This window comes from Cervus canadensis, chromosome 17, assembly GCF_019320065.1.
Source record: "Cervus canadensis isolate Bull #8, Minnesota chromosome 17, ASM1932006v1, whole genome shotgun sequence".
NCBI lineage: Eukaryota > Metazoa > Chordata > Mammalia > Artiodactyla > Cervidae > Cervus > Cervus canadensis.
Window position 1 is genome coordinate 59,877,968 of NC_057402.1, and position 22,499 is coordinate 59,900,466.

Consider the following 22,499-nt stretch of genomic DNA (forward strand, 5'->3'; position numbering starts at 1 on the left):
CTTGAATTGTACTTAAAACACAAGTGAGAGAATTGTACTTTCCTCTTTAATTCCTTGTTTTCAAGCAGATAGGCTCAAATCTTAAAAACCCTCCCATCTCTTCTTTTTCTTCCTCATTCTTTCCTGCCCATCCAAAGCCAAGACACATTTCTTCATTGGTTGTTCTTGTTCAGGAAGAGACAAGTTTAGGGGAGGGAAACATCAAGGGAGGTGAGTGAGATGTGCTTTTCTACCCCTGAACCCCCATCGCCAGCCCCTGAGCAGCGTGTGAGCATGGTGAGGTGGGAAGGAGGTGGGGAGTTCTCATGTGTGGCTGTGAAAAGTATATGCAACTGAATTAAAGCCAGTATTTCTTGAACATGAGAAAGTATATGGTAAGATATGGCCATATAAAGTCAGACAGTGTGTCAGAAAGTCAAATATGTATCCAAGTTATAAGCATTACAGACTTTTCATTCATTTCCTAAATTACTGAGAAGTGGAAGAGGCAGGCATCTCCAACAGTAAGATGTCCTGGGAAGTGGGCTCCATGCATGTGGCATGGGTATTTCATGGAGATGTTTAGAACAGTGGGCAGCCTGCCTTCTGGCTCCAACTGGAATGGTCGTGTCGCGTTACAAGGGAGGAGTCACCTGCTATGGGTGCAGTCAGAAGTGGGCATGCATCGTCCCCTCCCTCCTCCTTCCAGCCAGGAGGACGCGTATGTTCATAAATCCATAGGCCGGGTTGGAGAGCAGGACAGTGACAGCCCAGTTATTGTCAGGACTGTCCTTGTACACGGAGGGGCAGTGGGTCACCAGGGGTGTTAACTGGTTTCTCAAATGTGGGATCTGTTGTCACCTTAAAAAACAAAAAAAAATATTCTTTTGCTGTTAGGAAAATTGGTAATCTAATAACCTAAATGCAAATCCATTTGAAAACAACACAGTAGAATAGAAAGCCCAGAGATAAATCCACGAACCTATGGACACCTTATCTTTGACAAAGGAGGCAAGGATATACAATGGAAAAAAGACAACCTCTTTAACAAGTGGTGCTGGGAAAACTGGTCAACCACTTGTAAAAGAATGAAACTAGAACACTTTCTAACACCATACACAAAAATAAACTCAAAATGGATTAAAGATCTAAATGTAAGACCAGAAACTATAAAACTCCTAGAGGAGAACATAGGCAAAACACTCTCCAACATAAATCACAGCAAGATCCTCTATGACCCACCTCCCAGAATATTGGAAATAAAAGCAAAACTAAACAAATGGGACCTAATGAAATTAAAAGCTTTTGCACTACAAAGGAAACTATAAGTAAGGTGAAAAGACAGCCCTCAGATTGGGAGAAATAATAGCAAATGAAGAAAACAGAAAAAGGATTAATCTCAAAAATATACAAGCAACTCCTGCAGCTCAATTCCAGAAAAATAAATGACCCAATCAAAAAATGGGCCAAAGAACTAAACAGACATTTCTCCCAAAGAAGACATACAGATGGCTAACAAACACATGAAAAGATGCTCAACATCACTCATTATCAGAGAAATGCAATCAAAACCTCAATGAGGTACCATTACATGCCAGTCAGATGGCTGCTATCCAAAAGTCTACAAGCAATAAATGCTGGAGAGGGTGTGGAGAAAAGGGAACCCTCTTACACTGTTGGTGGGAATGCAAACTAGTACAGCCGCTATGGAAAACAGTGTGGAGATTTCTTAAAAAACTGGAAATAGAACTGCCATATGACCCAGCAATCCCACTTCTGGGCATACACACTGAGGAAACCAGATCTGAAAGAGACACGTGCACCCCAATGTTCATCGCAGCACTGTTTATAATAGCCAGGACATGGAAGCAACCTAGATGCCCATCAGCAGATGAATGGATAAGGAAGCTGTGGTACATATACACCATGGAATATTACTCAGCCATTAAAAAGAATTCATTTGAACCAGTCCTAATGAGATGGATGAAGCTGGAGCCCATTATACAGAGTGAAGTAAGCCAGAAAGATAAAGAACATTACAGCATACTAACACATATATATGGAATTTAGAAAGATGGTAACGACAACCCTATATGCAAAACAGAAAAAGAGACACAGAAATACAGAACAGACTTTTGAACTCTGTGGGAGAAGGGGAGGGTGGGATGTTTCAAAAGAACAGCATGTATACTGTCTATGGTGAAACAGATCACCAGCCCAGGTGGGATGCATGAGACAAGTGCTCCGGCCTGGTGCACTGGGAAGACCCAGAGGAATCAGGTGGAGATGGAGGTGGGAGGGGGGATGGGGATGGGGAATACGTATAAATCTATGGCTGATTCATATCAATGTATGACAAAACCCACTGAAAAAATAAATAAATAAAAAAAATTAAATTAGTTTTTAAATGTAAAAAAAAAAAAGAAAACAACACAGTAAAGATCAAAGTAAAATTCTCTCAATTCCTACAAGTGCCTTTTAAAAAAACGTTATCAGTTTGGTTTTATTCCTTCTCTACATTGTTACCAAGTCCAAGCTCATACTGCTTGCCACAGGACAGGCCATCAAATTGAGGAATGAATTGCTGTTATTTGCAAAGCGGGCAGACCAAGAAGGTGGCGGACTCCTGCCCCAGAGAACCATTTTGCCTGAGTTAGAGTTGAGGCTTCTTTTACACTAAATGAGGAAGTGAAGTCAAACATTTCCTGGTCCCGGTCAGCCTCTGGAGGGGAAGTGTTTGTCTCTTTCTCCTTGCAGTCATTCACAGGTGCGCCTAGTCAGGATGTTTCCTGTGAGCTAAACAAAGGTATTTTAGCTTAATGCTCACTATCTGGGAAGCAGGGTTTCCAGAGGTGGGCCATTATTTATCATTTAAGCTTACAGGCAACGTCTGTTTAGTGGTTAACTTGAAGCAAAAGCAATAGAATACAAAAGTTAAAGAAACAAATCTACTATGGAGTCAGATTTGTTTTGCACATTACAGTTGAAGAGATTTATAAATACGCTGTTGAAAAACCTTAGCCATTGCAGAGACAGGACCACAACTGGAGAGGGGCCATGAGTGAGGCTGAACTGGAGTTCTGATACATTTCAAAGCATAAATCATTAACAGAATGTTTCTGAGCAGGAGTCCTTGAATACCAAGAGCTACATGAAAGTAACAAATCATCTTCAGGCAAAAACATGCTTTTCAACTGCTTAAAATAATTCCTGTAAATCCTGTAACTCAGTTATCTCCTCTTATTGGAATTACTTTCTTAGTAACCTTAAAAACACAACTAGTACAAATAAATAGATTATCAGCCTAAACAACAGATCAAAAATGATGAAGTAAGTTTCAAATTTTGTTTACTGCTTGTCTTTAAATAAAATTTGTCGCTAGTCACTTTAATATTTCCTTATTTCTTCACCCCTGCTTTGTACTGTTTTGCACAAAAAAGGCTCAGATAAGAACTGCAAAGCTCAGCAGGTCTAATAATAAACAGGGTTAACTGATTTTCCCAGAAGAGGAAAGCTAATCATAGAACAGATCTTGGAAATTATTTAACACTTTCACTTAACAGCTGAGCAAATAAGAGGCCAAGAGTTGAGGGCTTTGGTGCAGAAAAACCAGCAGCAGTGCGTCCCTCGAAGACTCAGGCCCCCTTTCAGCTCGGTCCCCTGCCCCAACTCCCTGCCCCATCTCAGAAGAATCACACTGTTTCCCACCAGTGGCCCTTGAACTCTTGAACCCTTGGGGGCAGACCCCTCAGGACACCTGAGCAAGGCACTCAGCAGATCGGAAGGGTGGTTGTCATTCCCATGGAGGGTCCCACCTCGGGTTTGTAATGGGATGATGTGGACTACATGTTTTCAGGTTTCCCCACATTTTGATGTGTTATGCATACACTCTGTTGGGCTCCTTCCACTGTGGTTGGATTTTAAGCAGTCTTGCTCTGCATTCTTTTCCTGTGAGATAGTCTTTTTCTCAGCTGGGCTCCCCTGGCAGCTCCGTCTTTTTCTCAGATATGCATATTCTGAAGCTCAGTGTGGTTTTCTGGTTGGCTGCACCCTGCGAGGACTGTGCCCCTGGGCAGGGAGCCGTCTCCAGCTCCTGCTTCTGTGCAGAAGAAGGGGATTGTCTGCATTAGCTTTCTCCTGCTGTGTGACGAGTTACTATAAACCCAGCAACTGGAGACAACGCCGCTGTGTGCTGTTAGAGTTTCCGGGAGCAGGATGCAGGCGCGTGCTGCCCAGGTGCTCTGCCCTGGACCTCGCCTGCTGCGGTCCGGGTGTTGGTCCACATCTCGTCTGAGTCCTGGTCCTCCTCCAGGCTCACTAGATCCTTGGTGGAGTTTTGCTCAGATGCTGGTCGGCCTGGCCCCTGCTCTTGCTGGCTGAACGCCAGTGCCCCTCTGGCTCTGGCCATGTGGCCCCTCCACTGCTTGCTGCAGTTTCGTGTCTGACTCACCGTCTCTGCTTGAGGTCCAGTGTACAGGGCTCCTGTGGTTCTGACAGGCCCACTTGACAGCCTCCCTGCTCATGAGCTTGTAGCCCACTGATGGGGCACCTTCACTGCACGTGCAGGAGTGACTCCTGCGGTGCCCCAGCTGACTCGGGAGGACCAGCAGGGCACATCCACCAGGGCTGGGGGTCGTCTCAGAATCCTGCCAGCAGACGAGGCAGCCCCTGTACTCAGAAGGAGTATCATCGGGCACACTGCACGGGGGGCCACTTGTTAAAGGGTACTCTTGCCTGGAAAATCCCATGGATGTAGAAGCCTGGTAGGCTACAGTCCATGTGGTCGCAAAGAGTCAGACATGACTGAGTGACTTGACTTTCACTTCACAAGCAGATGCATAGTGTCTAAACCTTGTGTCTCGAGTGGATCCCCTGGCCCCTGGCACAGTACAGGTGCCTGCCTGGTGGAGGTTAGAATTCAGGAGTTTGCAGGGCGCCCATGGGTGGTGTACACTAGTGAGACTTTTCCTGTACAGAAGGGTGGTTGCGTGTCCTGTCCAGCCTAGACAGCATCCACTGTGATGTGAGGAAACAGAAGCCGGTCCTAAAGCATTTAGCTGCTGCTTCTGGCATCAGTGCTCTTAGGAGGCCGTATCACTGGGGTTCATTTCTGTCTTCCCTGCGGTGCTTCTGTGCACAGAGGGGTCTGTGGGGCGCGAGCCTGTGCAGGAGGCTCCCGGGGCGACTCCCGGAGTCCCCTGGCCCCTGCTGCCCCCCCTCCTGCTCTCCCGGCTGGGGGCCCCCCAGCAGGAGTCAGGGAATGGACGTTGTCAGGTGCTCGTCGGCTTGCGCTGCTGTGACAGCACACAGACGGGGCGGCTCACACACCAAATTTTATTCTTGTTCTGTCTGGAGCTGGATGTCCCAGATAAGGCGCTTACAGGACCGAGGCCTCTCCTTGGCTTGCCCACAGTGGTCTCTCCATGTGCTCATGTGGTCCCCCGCACACGCATCCCTAGCATTGCCCCCTTTTAGAAGTGCTCAGTGTTGGACTGCGGCCCCGCCCTGTGACCTCATTTAGACTCAGTCACTTCTTTTAACGACTGCATGTCCAAATAGAGATACTGGGGCTAGTTACACATAATATGTATGTTATATGTATTGTATCTGTTATATATGTGTAGATGTACACGTGTAATATGTAACATGGTATATACGATATACAGTGTATGTTACTCCATGATATACCTATAATGAAAAGGAGTAAGAGTGGCACAGGCAGGGATGTTAACCGGGTCAGTGTGGGGTGCAGGCTTGGTGCTGGAGCTCCCGCTGGAACAGTCGGCGGGGCTGTGGGGCTTGCACGAGGAGTCTTGGTCTGCCAAGCAGAAGGGGCTCTGTGCCGTGTTCCGCCCCAGGTGCCTCCTGAGCCTGGGTTTCCCGGGTCCCTGTGAGCTGCAGGGCCTCTCTCCTTCAGGCCCAGAGTGGCCTGCTGCCACTCGCCTTGCGTTCGTGCCTGGGGGTGTGGGGGCCGCTCCTGCCAGGATGGGCAGAGGTCTCACCATTGCTGTTTCCAGGGCAGGGGTGGTGAGGGCTTCTCCAAACTCAGAGCCTCCACAGTAACTTTGAGAAGTTGCTGTTTTAAAGATGTGCTCTGCTGGAGTGGGCAAGCTACTGTTCTAAGATTTCAAGGCAGATGGACACTGACTTCATGTTTGATGAGTTCTGTAAATGGAGTCCGGTGAAGATAAACTGAGCCGAACGGGGTCCTGCCCCGCCTCCCCCCGCTGGTGGTCCCACCCCCGCCATCCCCAGGGCAGGGACCCGGTCTCCCGGCAGCTGCTGTCACCCTAGGCTGCCCAGCTTGCTGAGAGTGTACTGTTGGCTCAGGGACAGCACAGGGACGTAGCTTCTGGATACTTTCTCCAGGGAAGGACACAGGCCCTTCAGCTGCCTCTGTGCCTTCTGTGGGTAGCCGACAAAGGGTCCTGAGGAGGAAGAAATACCAAGGAGCTAATGTTAGAATGTTTCTAATGGTAGAAAGTCAAAGTCTGACCTTCAGAAGAGAAAACAGGAACAGTTAGGTGATGTTTCATCTCTCAGTCCATTGGAAGGCGGTCAGACTGTGACAGCGAGCGAGCAGTGCCCTTGGGCGGGCCAGCGGACTGTCCAGCTGGGGGACGCTCATCTGAACAGCCTCCTGGCCTTGGAGGGACTGCAGGCCACAACCCCCAGGGGGCGCTGTCTAGTGCTTTGGTCTTGCATTTGGTTTTTACTTTTTTTTATTTCAACAAAGTCATGTTTCCAAAAGTAAAAGCCATTAAGAACAAGTAACAAACATGTACAAAAAATAACAAGAAATGAGTTTCATAAATTGCAAAATAATATCTTACAATTTAGATAAGCTGGTCAAGTATTATTTGAATACACACCATGTTTAATAAAATTACATTACCTCTCTTCCTCTTTTAATATTTGCGTGTACGCCTTGCATTTAGTTTTGAGGACAAAGTTGTGTCTAATTTGTCTTTGTTGGCTCTGTAGCAACCAAACGACTGTGCTCATGAATTAGAGGAATGCAAGAAAACAGAAGCTTTACAACAGCTTTAGTTTTCAGCACCTGGGTCAGCTGATGCTAGGAGCCCCTGGACATTTGCCATAGGTGCCCTCAGAATAAAACAGAAGTCTGACACTCAGGACTGGTCACCAGAGTTCAGGAGTCGGGTGAGACCCAGACTCACTGCTGAATTGGTCTCTGGGAGCTCAGCTGAGGAAGGTCACGTTATGAGATGGGGGCCAGTGAGAGAGTGAGGGTGCAAGTGGAATGTGTTTTAGGGCTCTTTATTTTCCTGACAATATAGCCCAGAGGGTTTTTTGATGCAGTTTCCTCATGTAGAATGACATCTTGAGATAGAGTCTTGGTTCCCTGCTTATTTATAAATGTGAACAAGACTGCCTCCAACAAACTCTTAAAATGTCCTTTGTAGGATTAATGAGCTTAATTTTCCAGAGTGAAAAATCTAAGCAGAAATATACACATAATGTTTTCATCCTGGTATTTGGTAACCAGTGATAACTAACAGATGCTGAAAGCTGACTGTGGTGGCAGTGTTCTGAGTGATTATCCAGTTCATCTTGAGTGACATGGGGAGGATCCGTTTGTGGAGCTCCATAATGCAGATGGTGCAGAGATTCTACTATCTGTCTCTGTGACTTTGTCTGGTGTCGGGACCTCACAAAAGTGAGATTGTGTAATAGTTGTCCTTTCGTGACTGACTTATTTCACTTGGCATAATGACCTCCAAGTTCATCCATTTTGTAATGAGTCAGAATTTCCTTCCTTTTCATGGCTGAATAATATTCCACTATACTCCTTTGTGGCTCAGTTGGTAAATCCGCCTGCAATGTGGGAGACCTGGGTTCAATCCCTGGGTTTGGAAGATTCCCTGGAGAAGGAAAGGCTACTCACTCCAGTATTCTGGCCTGGAGAATTCCATGGGTTGTATAGTCTGTGGGGTCACAAAGAGTCGGACAGGACTGAATGACTTTTTCTTCACTTCACTTCATGTGGATTTTTGCTCATCTCTTCATCTATTGTTGGGCATTTGGGTTGTTTCTATCTTTATGCTACAGGGAGTAATGCTGCTATGAATGTGGGTAGGCAAATATCTATACAAGTCCCTGATTTTAATTCTTTAGAGGTACATACCTAGAAGTGGAAAATTTAGTCATTTTATTTTTTTAATTAAGTAATTAATTTTGACCAGGTAATGGCAGTGGGATCCCAGTTCCTTGACCATGGACTGAACATGCAGCCTCTGCAGGGGAAGTGCTGAGTCCTAACCACTGGACTACCAGGGAAGTCCCTAGTTTAATCATTTTAAAGTGAACAATTCAGTGGCATTTTGTGTGTTCAGAGCTGTGCAACCATGACCACTACCTAGTTCCAGAATGTTTTAATCACCCCAAATGGAAACCTGTACCCAGTAAATAACTTCTCATCTCCCTAACCCATAGACGGTGGCAACCATGAATCCATATTCTATTGCCATAGATGCCTGTTCTAGATATTTTATGTAATTGGAGTTACACTGGATGTGGCCTTCAGGAATCTTCTTTTTAAATGCTTCTCTTTTCAAAATAAATAATTTTTGGTCGCCCTGGGTCTTTGTTGCTGTGTGTAGACTTTCTGTAGTTGCCTCTGCGGGAAGGGGAGGTGTTCTTCATTGCGGTACATGGACTTCCTGTAGAGCACAGAAAACTCGGTCATGGCGCACTGGCCTAGGTTGCTCTGTGGCATGTGGAATCTTCTTGGACCAGGGATTGAACCCGTGTTCCCAGCACTGGCAGGAGGATTCTTACCTGCTGTGCCAGCAGGGGGTCCTCAGCACTTTTTATTATGGAAATTTTCCACATGCCAGAGGGTAGCACAGAGTGTTCACCGAGCTGCGTGTGCCCGCCACCCAGATGAGGCCTCAGTTGAGCTCCGCCAGCCCTGTTAACGGCCGTGTCTTTAACAGGGAGGAGAAGCAGTACGTGAACCGGTTCTGGAAAGAGATCCGCGTGGGAGACTTCGTGCGCCTCCGCTGCAATGAGACCATCCCCGCAGACATCCTGCTGCTGTCCTCCAGCGACCCCGATGGGCTGTGCCACATCGAGACGGCCAACCTGGACGGGGAGACCAACCTGAAGCGGCGCCAGGTGGTCCGAGGCTTCTCTGAGCTCGTAAGTGACCTGGCGCGTCCTGGGAACCTTGTGCTGCCGTGTCTCCTGCACGGGCCTCCATGCCTCTGGGCGCATTCACTTCCTGTGAGAGCAGCTCCGCCTCTGGGGTGGGGCCCAGGGTCTGAGCCTTGGATTCCTGTGAGAGCAGCTCCGCCTCTGGGGTAAGGCCGAGGGCCTGAGCCTTCACTTCCTGTGAGAACAGGTCCGCGCCTGGGGTGTGGCCCAGGGTCTGAGCCTTGGCTTCCTGTGAGAGCAGGTCCACGCCTGGGGTGGGGCTGAGGGTCTAAGCCTTGGCTTCCTGTGAGAGCAGGTCCACGCCTGGGATGGGGCCCAGGGTCTGAGCCTTGGCTTCCTGTGAGAGCAGGTCCACGCCTGGGGTGGGGCTGAGGGCCTGAGCCTTCACTTCCTGTGAGAGCAGGTCCGCGCCTGGGGTGCGGCCCAGGGTCTGAGCCTTGGCTTCCTGTGAGAACAGGTCCACGCCTGGGGTGGGGCTGAGGGCCTGAGCCTTCACTTCCTGTGAGAGCAGGTCCGCGCCTGGGGTGGGGCCGAGGGCCTGAGCCTTCACTTCCTGTGAGAACAGGTACACGCCTGGGGTGGGGCTGAGGGTCTGAGCCTTGGCTTCCTGTGAGAGCAGGTCCGTGCCTGGGGTGGGGCCCAGGGTCTGAGCCTTGGCTTCCTGTGAGAGCAGGTCCGCGCCTGGGGTGGGGCTGAGGGTCTGAGCCTTGGCTTCCTGTGAGAGCAGGTCCGTGCCTGGGGTGGGGCCCAGGGTCTGAGCCTTGGCTTCCTGTGAGAGCAGGTCCACGCCTGGGGTGGGGCCGAGGGCCTGAGAATTCACTTCCTGAGAGAGCAGGTCTACGCCTGGGGTGGGGCCCAGGGTCAGCCGCCCACCGCCCGCGGGAGCCCTGACTACCTGGGGGCGGGGAGCAGGCTGGCTCTGTGACTCTGGGTTCACTGTCCACTTCTCAGACTTGGCGTGGCCTTCAGGTCACCGGGGACACTTGGGCCTGGCCGACTGTTGGCGCTCATCCTCCTGTTGCTCTTGTTCTGACACAGCAGAAGTAGTGACCTGGCCGCAGCATGTAGCTTTAGGAATTCCTGTCCTCAGGGGTGTGTCTGGGTTCACCCGAATCCACCCGGGTCCATCTGCGTCAACGTCTCTTGACTGGATCCTATCTGGGAGGAACGTCAGTCCAGCTCAGAAATGCTAGGCCTGTGAGGACTGAGAGGTAGGACAGGGGGCCGGGCCCAGCCCTGGTACCCACCAGTAGCTGGTGGCTGAAAACTCAGCCTTCAGGAGGCTCCCTTGTCTGTCGGCCCCCAGCTCTGTGCAGAGGAGACAGGGTGCCGACCCCAAGGGCCGGCAGGGAGCGTGATCAGGATCAACGGCGGCCCTTGTTCTGACACTGCGCTGCCTGTCTGTGCATGTGGGCCTTGCCTTCAAGGAAGGAAGGTTTAAGAAGCGCCTGAGATGATGCGCCCCTGCGTTTCAGGAAGGCCGCCACTGTGGGGCGTGGGGGGGCTTGTCTCTTCCTCTGTTGTTGCCCCGTCTTTGTGAGCTCCTACAGGGGAGCCAGGCCTTAGAGTCAGCACTGAGGGGTTCTGGAGCAGCTGGCTTCTTTTATAGCCTGGGGTGTCCCTGGGACACTGTTGGTATCTGCGGTGCAGTGTTCATCGTGCAGGGTGGCTGGGGGGCATCCCTGGCTTCCGCTGTGAGTGTCCGGGCCGTTTGCCCTTGGTAGCTGTGCCCACCTCAATACACTTGCAAAGGGCCAGACGGCCTTCCACACCCTGGGGCCCCCGCTGGCCCTGGTGGCGGGACTTTCTGAGCCTGGCGCTCGCTCACCTCCTGTGGACCCTGACTTCCTCACCATGTCTGGACCGTTGTGCCATTGCTTCCATCCACCGCCCTGATTTCCTTGTTTCAGGCTCCTTTTGTGCCAAGCATGGTTTTGTAAGTTGCTTTAGATCTTTCTTACAATGAGGCAAAGCATACATAAACATTAAAAATGGTATTTTTTAAAGAGGGATTGTCTCCTCCCAGGTCAGAGGAGTTGATGGCAGGGCTCGCTGGGGACTCTCGGGGCCCAGCACTGGCCTGTCCAGTATGTTTTAGCTTCCGCATTGATCGTGCTCCAGGGTTTGGTAGTAAGTGCGCAGGCCAAGCTTCCCCTGCCCCGCATTCCCCCAGGCCCCCTGTTCCTCTGCTCTGAGGCCACCTGACTCCCGGGCCTAACCCAGGTCCCCAAAGCCTGCAGTTCCCCAGCCCTCTCCAAGGTCCAGCCCAGCATGGTAACCACCCCTGAGGTCAGCAAGGATGGGCTTGGATTGGAGGGAGGCAGTGACCACACAGCCTCCAGCTCCATCCTGGCAGAGCAGCCAGTGTGTGCAGAAGGTGTGTGTAACATAAACAGACGCACCTGAGTATCTAATGGATGAAAGCTCAGACACTGTGGGATGATCTGGTAAAACTGCAGAACGGGAGAGCAGAATGGATCTGTTTGGATGGCAAGAGGGGCAGAGCCAGGTAGGTGCATCTTTTTGGTCAGCTCTCCCGAGTGACTTTCTTGCTTCCTATCATCTGGTTTGTTCAGCTGCTAAACCCGGTAATATCTAAAAGCCTCCTCAACCCACTTTTTTCCCAAACGAAAGCTGGAACACCTTACTGCTCGCTGGTGCTTTGTACAAATGTGTAATTTGTAAGATGGATTGGATGTTGAAATTCCAGGATGGCCACAGACAGATGCATCCTTGACCTACCTGCATAGGACTTGTGTGTTCCTGAGGAGGCTAGTGGAGCTGAGCCGTAACCTGATCAAAATGGCCAAAATTAGGAACCTGAACCATTTTGATATATTAAAAAAAAAAAGTTTCTTTATTAGCACCCAGATTCACAATATGCACACTCTAGTCCCTATTATTAGTGTGTTTCTTCTCCTTTCTGTTTTTTTCTCCTCTTCTTTTCCTAATGTCCAGAGGCATTTTTCTGGTACCTGAATTTTTCTTTATACAATATTATTCTGAAATATATGAACTGCCCCATGGAAACCTGACATTTGGAAAACCAAGGTTCAGCTGTAACACTACAATGCCAGGAACATTTCAGTCCTGTGTATTGAGGTGAGGTTTTCATGGATGGAGTCAGCTGGCATCTCAGGCAGGTGAAAAGCGTATTCCTGTCCAATACACAGTAATCCAGTCCCACATTGATGACAGCTCAGTTAGAAGTGGAGGCCCCTAGGGGAGTTTAAATTAGAGCTATTTGAAAAACTTAGGTGAAAAATAAGAGAGGGCCTTGACAATCATGCAGGGTCTGGGTGCATCCACCAAGGTCTAGTGAGGAGACAGAAACCACACCTGATTTAGGGCAAGTTTGATGTAAAGAAAGAATTCCCCATGGGGGTTGCATAGTAAGAAGTAAAGTGACTCCCCAGAATGCAGAAGGGCTGACAGAATAGCCAGTGGCCTGGGGCTGAGACAGCGTCCAGGGAAGAGGCCTTGAAGCTGAGCCTTGTTCTCCTGGCCAAGTTCGTGGCTGTCCCTCGTGGGATAGTAGGAAAGCTACTGAGGGCTGTCCCAGGGGGTCAGCCCTCACGGGGCTAGGGAAGCCTTCCACTGAGAGGTGTTGGGCATGGTGACTTTGGGATGCTGGGGCAGGTGCCATCGCTGAGAGGTGCTGGGCATGATGCCTTTGGGATGCCAGGGCAGGTGCCATCCACTGAGAGGTGCTGGGCATTATGCCTTTGGGATGCTGGGGCAGGTGCCATCACTGAGGTGCTGGGCATGGTGACTTTGAGATGCGGGGCAGGTGCCATCCTCTGAGAGGTGCTGGGCATGATGACTTCACGATGCCAGGGCAAGTGCTGCTGGAGTCGGGTGCTGGGGATGCCCCCCTCTGTGTGTGACTCCTGCTGCTGCCGTGAACGACTGCCACAGGTGACTTTCTGGACAGCAGTCCTGGGGGTCCCAGGCCTGTGCATGAGAGGGGCTCAGGGCGGGGTGCAGGGGGCAGTAGAGCGGGCTCGGGCCCTGGTCCCCCGAGCTGAGAGTCCTGGAGGACAAGTGCACTGAGTGGATGGCTGGCGCCTCCCCCATCCTCACTGACGATGAGAGAGTGGCTCCTCTTCCCACCCTTTCCAGTTTCTGAAGTAGTTTATGCAGAGCTTGTTTGCCAGGAAGGACACAGAAAGAGGGAAGTGGTCCACACACTGTAGGGTCTGGGCATTTAAGGCGGTGGGCCTGGCCCCGAGAGGACCCAGGCCTGCTCGCCAGCAGATGCTCGACACTGAGCAGTGAGGAGATGCCCTTGAGGGGACTGGCTGGGAAAGGGCCTTCCAGAAGGCCGAGGAGGCCTCCAGAAAGAGGCCGTGAACCGCATTCTGAAGGCGAGGATGGGACAGTCTGGGAGCCAGGGAGTGTTTTAGGCAGTGACACAGGTCAGATGATGTCTCATAGGTGGACACAACATTGTATTTACTGAAGAGTGTTCGCCAAATCGTACAGAATTCAGAGGCTGGAAGCCCAGCATGATGGCAGTGAGGCAGGGTGCACGTGTGGCCTGCCCAGATCCCCGGGTCAAAGGATAGAGCGCTCAGACACCTCCAGCCACCCAGGCATCTCAGCTCTGGAGAACGAAGTGTAGGTATTGGCACTTCAAAATAAACATTTGGTTTAATGTTGGGGTCATGGAAGCTCCCTTGTGGTTAGGACTCCGTGCTTTCACTGCAGAGAGCCCGGTGGTTCAGTCCCTGGTTAGGGAACTAAGATCCTGCAAACCAAAAATGAAAAAAAAAGAAGTTTGGGTCAAACTGTCAAATTAGCATTATCCACGAAATAAAAGGGACTCCAAGGCTGACCATGAGCTGTCCCAGCAACTCACATGTTCCAGCTTCCTGGGAGTCAGACCTTACTGTGCCTCTCCCTTTCATAGTGGTGCAAACATTTCCAAATCATATTTTTAAATATAAATTGTGAGGTAATGATGTTGTACGTTTTTATAGACAAGAAACAGAACGAGAAGTCAGGAGATTCTACCAAGGCCCGCTCCTCCGCCGCTTGACTCGGGAGAGTCTGGCGCCCCTGGGTCTGGCCGCATGGGCTGCTCTAGCCCCATCTGTTCTGGGCATCTGTCCCTCCATCTCGCACGTTCATCCAGGTCTTGCAGTCCTCCCCATGCAACTGCATCTGTGATATTTGCACAGCCAGTTCAGCAAAACGAGGAATTCCTTAGGCTGATGATTTCACAGCGATCATTTTTTTTTACAGGCTCACTTTTGTGATGTTTCATTCTTTTAGCAAACATTTACTGAGCACCTACTATATGTTAAATGCCATTCTTGGCACCCATCAAAACAGGCAAACCTCCTTCCCCTCGTGGTGAATAAGGAAATCGCGCAGAGGTGGACCAGAGCTACTTATCGGGGATAAAGCAGCAGTCGGGGCCCCACGTGCCCAGTGGTGGAGTTTGGCAGAGGGTGGAGCCCCGAGGCACAGAAGGCATATTGGAATCAGGGAGGGGCTGTCCAGGAGGAGACTTCATGTGGACTAGTTTCCTGGGAAAAAACATTCCTCTGGTTTGTCTCTTGGATGGACCTGTGGGATCATTGCCCACACCCACGGGGCCATCTGCTTCCTGCAGTGTGGAGCGCTGATTGCGAGAGCTGTAGGAGGAGCTAAGCCCACGAGCCTGCCTAGGTTCGCTCTGCCCAGGCGTGTGTGGGTGTGTGCATATGTGTGTGCATGTGTGCCTGGCACGTGCTCCTGATGACATCAGTGTGGAATTTCCTAGGCTGGAAAAAGTCTGAGAAACACTACTTTAAAAAAAGTATACACATACTTAAATATACATGTATCCGTCCTAACCCCGATGTCCAGACGGATCCTAATCCTAAGTCAGTGATGTGGCTTTCCTTCCACTTATGCACATAGATGCGTCTAAAATCCCACCAGCATTGGGTGCCAGGCTCTCTCAGGCAGTGACAAAGCTGAGTCTCCTTTAGGAGGGAGAGGCAGTCCTCCCCCAAGCTACTTGATAAAATTCAAGAGCTGAGGAGGGTATCCAAAATTCCAAATATGAGGAAACAAAATTAATATTTTTTGTTTCTACCTACACATGGTCCCCAAATTATCTCTATGGTAGGAAAACTAGGGGTGAAAAGGTGGTTTGTGATATAGTTCTTACAACAAAGTTTCTTTTTCCTAAGCTTTTCCAGTAGTCTTCAAATTAGCTACATTCTTTGCTGTGAGACTGAAGAAGGAAACCATCTGTCATCAAAGTGGAAAACAAAGACAGCTGGCTGGGTGTGTTAATTGGATCAGTTGATATCAAGCCTTAACAAAGAGATTCATGGTTTTCTTTTACCATGAAGTGTAGTCATTAAGCTCATAATTTATTCTATGGGACTTTTTTTTTTTTTAATGCTTGTCTATAAGTTGAGCTTTATTTTTATTTTTTTGAAAACTTTTTATTTTGTATTAGGCTGTAGCTGATAAGTATTGTGATAGTTTCAGGTGAACTGTGAAGGGAACTCAGCCATACATATACAAGTATCCATTCTCCCCCAAACTCCCCTCCCATACAGGCTGCCACATAACATTGAATGGAATTCCATGTGCTGTCCTTGTTGGTTATCCTTTTAAGTAGAGCAGTGTGTCCATGTCCATCCCAAACTCCCTAACTATCTCTCTGCCCATGCTTTATGCTGGCAACTGTAAGTTTGTTCTCTGAGTCCCTTTCTGTTTTGTAAGTGAGTGATTTGTGTCATTTCTTTTTAGATTCCACACATAGGGATGTTGTATGATATTTGTCCTTCTCTGTCTGACTTCACTTAGTATGACAATCTCTGGGTCCATCCATGTTGTTGCAAATGGTATTATTTCATTCTTTTTAATGGCTGAGCAATATTCCATTGTATATATGTACTGTGAGACATTTTTATTCTCAAATTTAACAAGCACATACTTTTGTTAAAGGGTATTAAATAGATAAGAGGAAAGACTTTGAGAAAAAATTATTTTGAGAATAACTATATTTGGACTCAAATTTTAGTTCTAGCAAGTATGGATATTCAAAGCAATTCAGTTAGGTAGGTAATATAATTATCTGAGACACGCCATGTTTTACAGTATCAACTGTATTTGATTAATGGGGAATGTCAATTTGGTTGTATAATAAGATGCTTTGGTTTCTAATCCTGGTGACTTTGCCATGGATTTTTTAACTTGAACCTGTGGTCTAACAAAGCAGACTTTACAGAGAGTGAAGCACTGTAATCTTAATGAAAACAGGTGAATGCCAGGAAATTGATAACATTATGCTTATGTGGAGGATTAATCGTAAAAGATCTTATTACAGTATATAAAAACTTCAACATTGTCTTCATTTAAATTTGTGTTTTTTGTTTGGTTGGAAGTAGTTATTTCTTATTCTAGGAAAACGATAACTAAAGCTATAAGGTTTTTCTTCTCTTTATGGTGGTGTACAATGGGAAGCTTCTTCGTGTGTTCTCATTGAAAAAATAATCTATTTTCAGTTTTTCTAAATGTAGTTGAATTACATCAGTGATTGAAAAAAGTTTGAGGCTGTGTGTGTATGTTTCTGGAGCAGGAATTTCTTTACCAGCAGGAGCTGGCAATGTGAGATATTTCCAGTTGTCATAAGTTCCTCCTCATAAGTGAATATGGATGTGTATGTAGGCATGTGTGTGTGTGTGTAGGCATGTATATGTGTCTGAGAGTGTGTGTGTGCAAGGTGTGTGTCCCAAAGAATAAAGCAAGATGATCTGAGCATGTCCAAGTTATCACTTTTGACTATCTTTGAGGAGAGGATCAAAAGATTCTTTCCTGGGCTGAAATGTAGTGTTCCAGCAGCGTGTTGATCTATAGGAGCTTACTCCTGAGGAGCCTGGGATTTTCAGTCTGATTGTCGGGCATCTCTGTTGCCTGAGTACATCAGGCAGTGGTGCCCAGGCAGCCCCATCTCTGCACAGTGCGCAGTGAGGCAGTCTGTTTCTTGATGGGGTGTCATGCCTGCGGTCTCTCCCTTTCCTTGTTTTCTGAGAAGAGCTCCTGACAAGAGGAAGGTCCCTGCTCCCACAACATGAGACCAGTTGCCACAGCATTTGAATTTTTTGTGTTAGCGTCCTTTTGTCTCTGAATGTTTAAGAGTCTAGTTCCTCATTTCAAATAAAAGCAAAAATAAACAAATGGGACCTAATTAAACTTAAAAGCTTTTGCACAACGAAGGAAACTATAAGCAAGGTGAAAAGACAGTCTTCAGAATGGGATAAAATAATAGCAAATGAAGCAACTGACAAAGAATCTCAAAAATATAGAAGCAGCTCATGCAGCTCAATTCCAGAAAAATAAATGACCCAATCAAAAAATTGGCCAAGGAACTAAACAGACACTTCTCCAAAGAAGACATACAGATGACTAACAAACACATGAAAAGATGCTCAACATCACTCATTATCAGAGAAATGAAAATCAAAACCACAATGAAGTACTATCTCATGCCAGTCAGAATGGCTGCTATCCAAAAGTCTACAAACAATAAATGCTGGAGAGGGTGTGGAGAAAAGGGAACCCTCTTACACTGTTGGTGGGAATGCAAACTGGTACAGCCACTGTGGAGAACAGTGTGCAGATTCCTTTAAAAACTGGAAATAGAACTGCCATATGACCCAGCAATCCCACTTCTGGGCATACACACCGAGGAAACCATATCTGAAAGAGACACGTGCACCCCAATGTTCATCGCAGCACTGTTTGCAATAGCCAGGACATGGAAGCAACCTAGATGTCCATCGGCAGACAAATGGATAAGAAAGCTGTGGTACATATACACAATGGAATATTTCTCAGCTATTAAAAAGAAACATTTGAGTTCTAATGAGGTGGATGAAACTGGAGCCTATTATACAAAGTGAAGTAAGTCAGAAAGAAAAACACTAATACATACACATTAACATATATATATATGGAATTTAGAAAGATGGTAATGATGACCTTATATGCAAGACAGCAAAAGAGACACAGATATAAAGAACAGACTTTTGGACTCTGAGAGAGAAGGCAAAGGTGGGATGATTTGAGAGAACAGCATTGAAACATGTATATTATCATATGTGAAAGAGATCACCAGTCCAGGTTTGATGCATGAGACAGGGCGCTCAAAGCTGGTTCCCTGGGATGACCCTGAGGGATGGGATGGGGAGGGAGGTGGGAGGGGGGTTCAGGATGGGGAAAACATGTACACCCATGGCTGATTCATGTCAGTGTATGGCAAAACCACCACACTATTGTAAAGTAATTAGCCTTCAATTAAAATAATTTTTTTTTTTTTTAAAAAGCAAGGAAACCAATAGGGAAATACTGCAATAATCTAGTAAAGAAATGGTAATGGCCTAAAATTAGAACAATAATTGTGGAGATGAATAAGATGAGTTATACTTAGGAAATATTTAAAGAGCAAGATCAATAAGAATTTGTGATTAATTAAATGTGGTTTATTTAAAAAAAAGAGTCTAGTTCCTCATTTCAGCAAGAATTATAGGGGAAGTTATATAAAGCCTTCCGTCTGTGTGGGCTCCTCTGTGGAAGGCAGTGCTAGGTTCCTGCACTGGTGAGAGTGCTTCTGAGCGTCTGGCCCCCCGTGCATGAGGACAGAGCAGGGTCCACATCCACCTCTGCATGGTCATCGCGGTTCCCCAGTCAAGAGAAATTAAAAGGGCCAGACACCAGACCCCCGAGGGGTGCAGGGCAAGCTGGGCCCAGTATGTCGGTTCCTGTGTTGGGGGGGGATGTGTCCAGGGTGCAGGCTGAAGCGGTAGCACAGGTGGTTTGCCCACCCCGTGGTGGTGCCGTGTGCAGGGGGCAGGCACAGCACGCCGCTTTTGTCCCAACCCCGTGTTTTGCTGCTGGCTCTTTAGGTGTGGCAGTTGATTGGTGGGGTTTTTTGTTTTTTTGTTTGGTCTTTTTGCATCTTGTCCATAATTTGTCCCAACTGTGCATGCACACAGTTATTTTTGTAACTTACAGTTTCTTGATATTTTGTAGCTTGAGGAGGCATTTGTTCAAGTGCAGGCACTGCAACAAAGGGTCCCAGGCCCCAGCCTGTCTAACTTGCAGAGGGGGGTCTGTCTGTAAGGGGAGGGGAGCTGAGCTGCACTGTTACCTGTTTAGGTGTGGATGAACCCATGCTCTGGACATCTAAACTGGGTTTAAACCATATTGAGATACACCGGGGTGTTCCCAGCAGTGCCGATGAGTAACCTGTGCTGCAGAAGACACTGGGATTCGACCTAGTGGGACTGATGGGTGTTGTCACCCAGCTGAGGTCAGGCAGAAGTTTGTTGGTTTCCAGTGGAGCCGCTTGCTAGGTTAGCAGCTGTGACTGGATGCCTCCCCCCACCCCCAATCACCCCTTCTAAAAGTGTGCCTTTGCTAATGACCAGGAATCCTCCTCTTTCTTCCTGAGAGCAGGCTCTGAGCTACATCTGTGTGGGTTTTCATAAGTTTAGAACTGGGCCTAAGCTTCAAAATCATTCTTTGTCGTACGCACACACACACCTAATGCTAACGCAAACAGAAATATCCTTGTGTGAGTCTTGTGTCTGAGAAAAAAGGAAAAAATTTACTCTCACGTACTTGTGACGAGTGACTTTTCAGCGGCTTCTCTTGCCAGAGTGATTAGATGTGAGCCCTTTAGGGTGGTAAAGAAGGGCAGCTTCAAAGGCCTGCAGATCTAGGTTTGTTTTGGAAGGAACTTCAAACGGCTGTTGCAGTCATCCGGCTTTGGTCGAGTGTTCTGGAACCTTGACCATCAGGCGGGAAGTCTTGTGAGGACAGACTTTGTGAGGCTGCAAGGGCGAGACTGAGGGATATCCGCCCTCAGCCCTTGAGACCCCGTGCAGGGTCCCGAGTGTGGCACCCTGCGTGGACACTCTGCGGGCAGGCTCTGCAGGCCGAGGTGCGCAGGGAAGTTGTGCCTGCGGAGTGGGGACCCGGAGCTCGGGTAGGACTTTCCTCTCAAGCCCCAGAGAGACCAGAGGCTCGAGGGGACTTGGATTCAGGGAGGGGCGCCATCCTGCACACCGCATGCCCCCGGAAGCTGGGAGTCCATGACGGCTGCCTGCCTACCTGTGGACAGGGGATTCTGGGCTGGCCCCGCAGGCCCCGGGACCGGGGCCAGTGGTCAGTGGTCAGAGAGCTGTGACCCTTCCCGTGAGGAGCCCGCCCAGCCCTGCGTGGTGGTCCCAGCAGGCTCTCCCCCAGCGCGCTCTCCCCCAGCACTCAGCGTGTGCCAAGCCTCTCAGTCACTGCCTCTCCTGATTCTCTCGAGGGAGGCGCGGGGACCCCGGTGGCACCCAAATTCCCATGTGGCACACAGCGTGGCCCGGCCTCTTGGCTTAGCGCGGGCAGAGGGCAGGCAGGGTGCAGGGCCGCCCCCGGGGAGCCCGGGCGGTGGTGGGGAAGGTTCTGGATGAGGAGGCCTGGGCTGCGCTCTGTGCAGCCTCTGGGTTGGGGTTGGGGGGCAGCGTGGCCATGCTCGGGTTGGGCAAGGTGAGCCTGGGGTCCCACAGTGGCACCACCATACAGGGCCCAGCTGGGCTTTCTGCCGGGTTTGGAGCATGTGCTTCTGACTCCACTCCTGTGGCTTGAGAGGCAAAAAAAAAAAGACGTTTGCTTTTATTCTAAGCAGAGGCAGCTGTTTGTTCCACTGACTGCACCTTTCAGAGAGAAGGTCCGTGCTGAGTTGCTGTGGCAGGAGCAGGCGGCCTGGACATCCCTCCTTCTCGCGGCCCCGAGGAGCACTCTGCCCCCAGCGTCACGGCCCCTCCCCGCTGCACCCAGTCCCAGGCCGGCCACATCCCGGCCGTCTCTGCCAGCGCGTGCGGTGCCCGCTGGGCGGACCCTTCCTGAGGGCAGAGAGCCACCCTGGCCTGAAGCTTCTGTAGCGCCAGGCCTGACTCCCGCTGGGAGGCAGCCGCTCACGAGGTGTCCCTTCCGTGGGGGCACCCAGGGCCCTTCCGTGCATGTGCGCAGGCTGTCCCGTCGGGTCTGTCCTGAATACGTGTCTCTGAAAGAGAGCAACTCCCCTCCCCTCCAAGGGGGCTCTCAGAACTGGGAACTCTGCCAGCGACGTGCCTGGGGCGGTGGTCTCCACAGCGCACTTCGCCAGCATTGAACCACTTCCCACACTTTCTACTCTGGTGACCTGGACCCCCCCGGGGGTGCACAGAACCCCCAGCACTCTGCTTGCCTGGGCTTGGGGGGAGGCGCTGGGCTGCTCTGTGCTCCCCGAGGTTCCCAGGGCCCTGAGATGAGAACACTGCCTTCCTCTCTCGAAGAGGAGGTGGTGGGTCCAGGGAGCTGGGTGGCCCCGTCCTGGCTCACGGCCGGCCCTGCAGCCCCTTCCTGCGCCTCTGCGGCTCCTGCGCTCGGCCCGCGGGGGCTGGACCCACGCTCCCCCAGTGGTGCCTGGCGGGCCTGCTCGCATCTTCCGGGTGCGACAGCGGGTCCGTCACGTCTCTCCCCTGAGGTCGGCCCTGGGCGCGGCGGCTGCGGTGCAGGAGTGGGAGTCACAACCAGGTGACCTTGCAGCCCTCACCCTGGCGCTCGGCTCGAAAGCCCGTGGCGAAGCAGGCACTTTGGGGCATCGCGGTGAAGTTAAGGGACAGCTCCCCCGGCCAGAACCTCAGGAAGGAAGCTGATCACTGTCCAGATACCAGACTAGAATGTGCTCTGTGGTGGAGCAGCCGGGCTAAGGAAACTGCTGATGCCAAGAAGCCAGGGGCAGAATGCGCGGCGTGTTTGTCTGTATGTCTCTCTGTACAAATGCACAGATAGAGGAGACAGAGGTGTGCATGCACGCTTGTATCTGGGGGCTCCACTCAAGGTTTGATTGGTGGGAGTTCTGCTTTGATGTTTTGGCAAAAACGTGGCCAGGTGTTTTGGGGGAATCCTTGGGGTGTGCCCCTCACCAGGCCATGACCCTCGTCCCTCACTTCGCTCCAGGAGGCCTGCTTGAGCACGGGATCCTGGGCAGGCCAGCGGAACTGACGCAGCACTTGGTGTGCTGGGCACCGTGATGAACGCAGAAAGCACCCCTCCCTCCGGGCGGCAGGCTCAGTGAGCTGCGCTGTGGCTGGGACACGGTCACACGAGGAGGCTGCGGCCTGACTGAGGCGGCCGAGGCGCCGCCCACCCTCCCACCCAGCGCCCCCCACCCTCCTCAGGGGCGACCCCAGGCCTGCGCTTCTCTGCGTATGTCCTGTCCTTCTCCCTGCCTTCCCTGTTCCCCAAGACTCTCTAAGGAAAACCCAGTTACAGGCGAGGCGGGCAGCCCCTCAGTC

General features: G+C 50.0%; 1 protein-coding gene across 2 annotated transcripts in view; it reads left to right on the forward strand.

Moving 5' to 3' along the window:
* ATP10A (ATPase phospholipid transporting 10A (putative)) overlaps positions 1–22,499 on the forward strand; it is a 181,572-nt gene that overhangs the window by 66,053 nt on the left and 93,020 nt on the right. For both annotated transcript variants that reach the window (XM_043489379.1, XM_043489380.1), the window contains exon 2: positions 8,940–9,144. In XM_043489379.1, the coding sequence (XP_043345314.1) occupies positions 8,940–9,144 (205 nt within the window). The remainder of the gene's footprint in view (positions 1–8,939; positions 9,145–22,499) is intronic.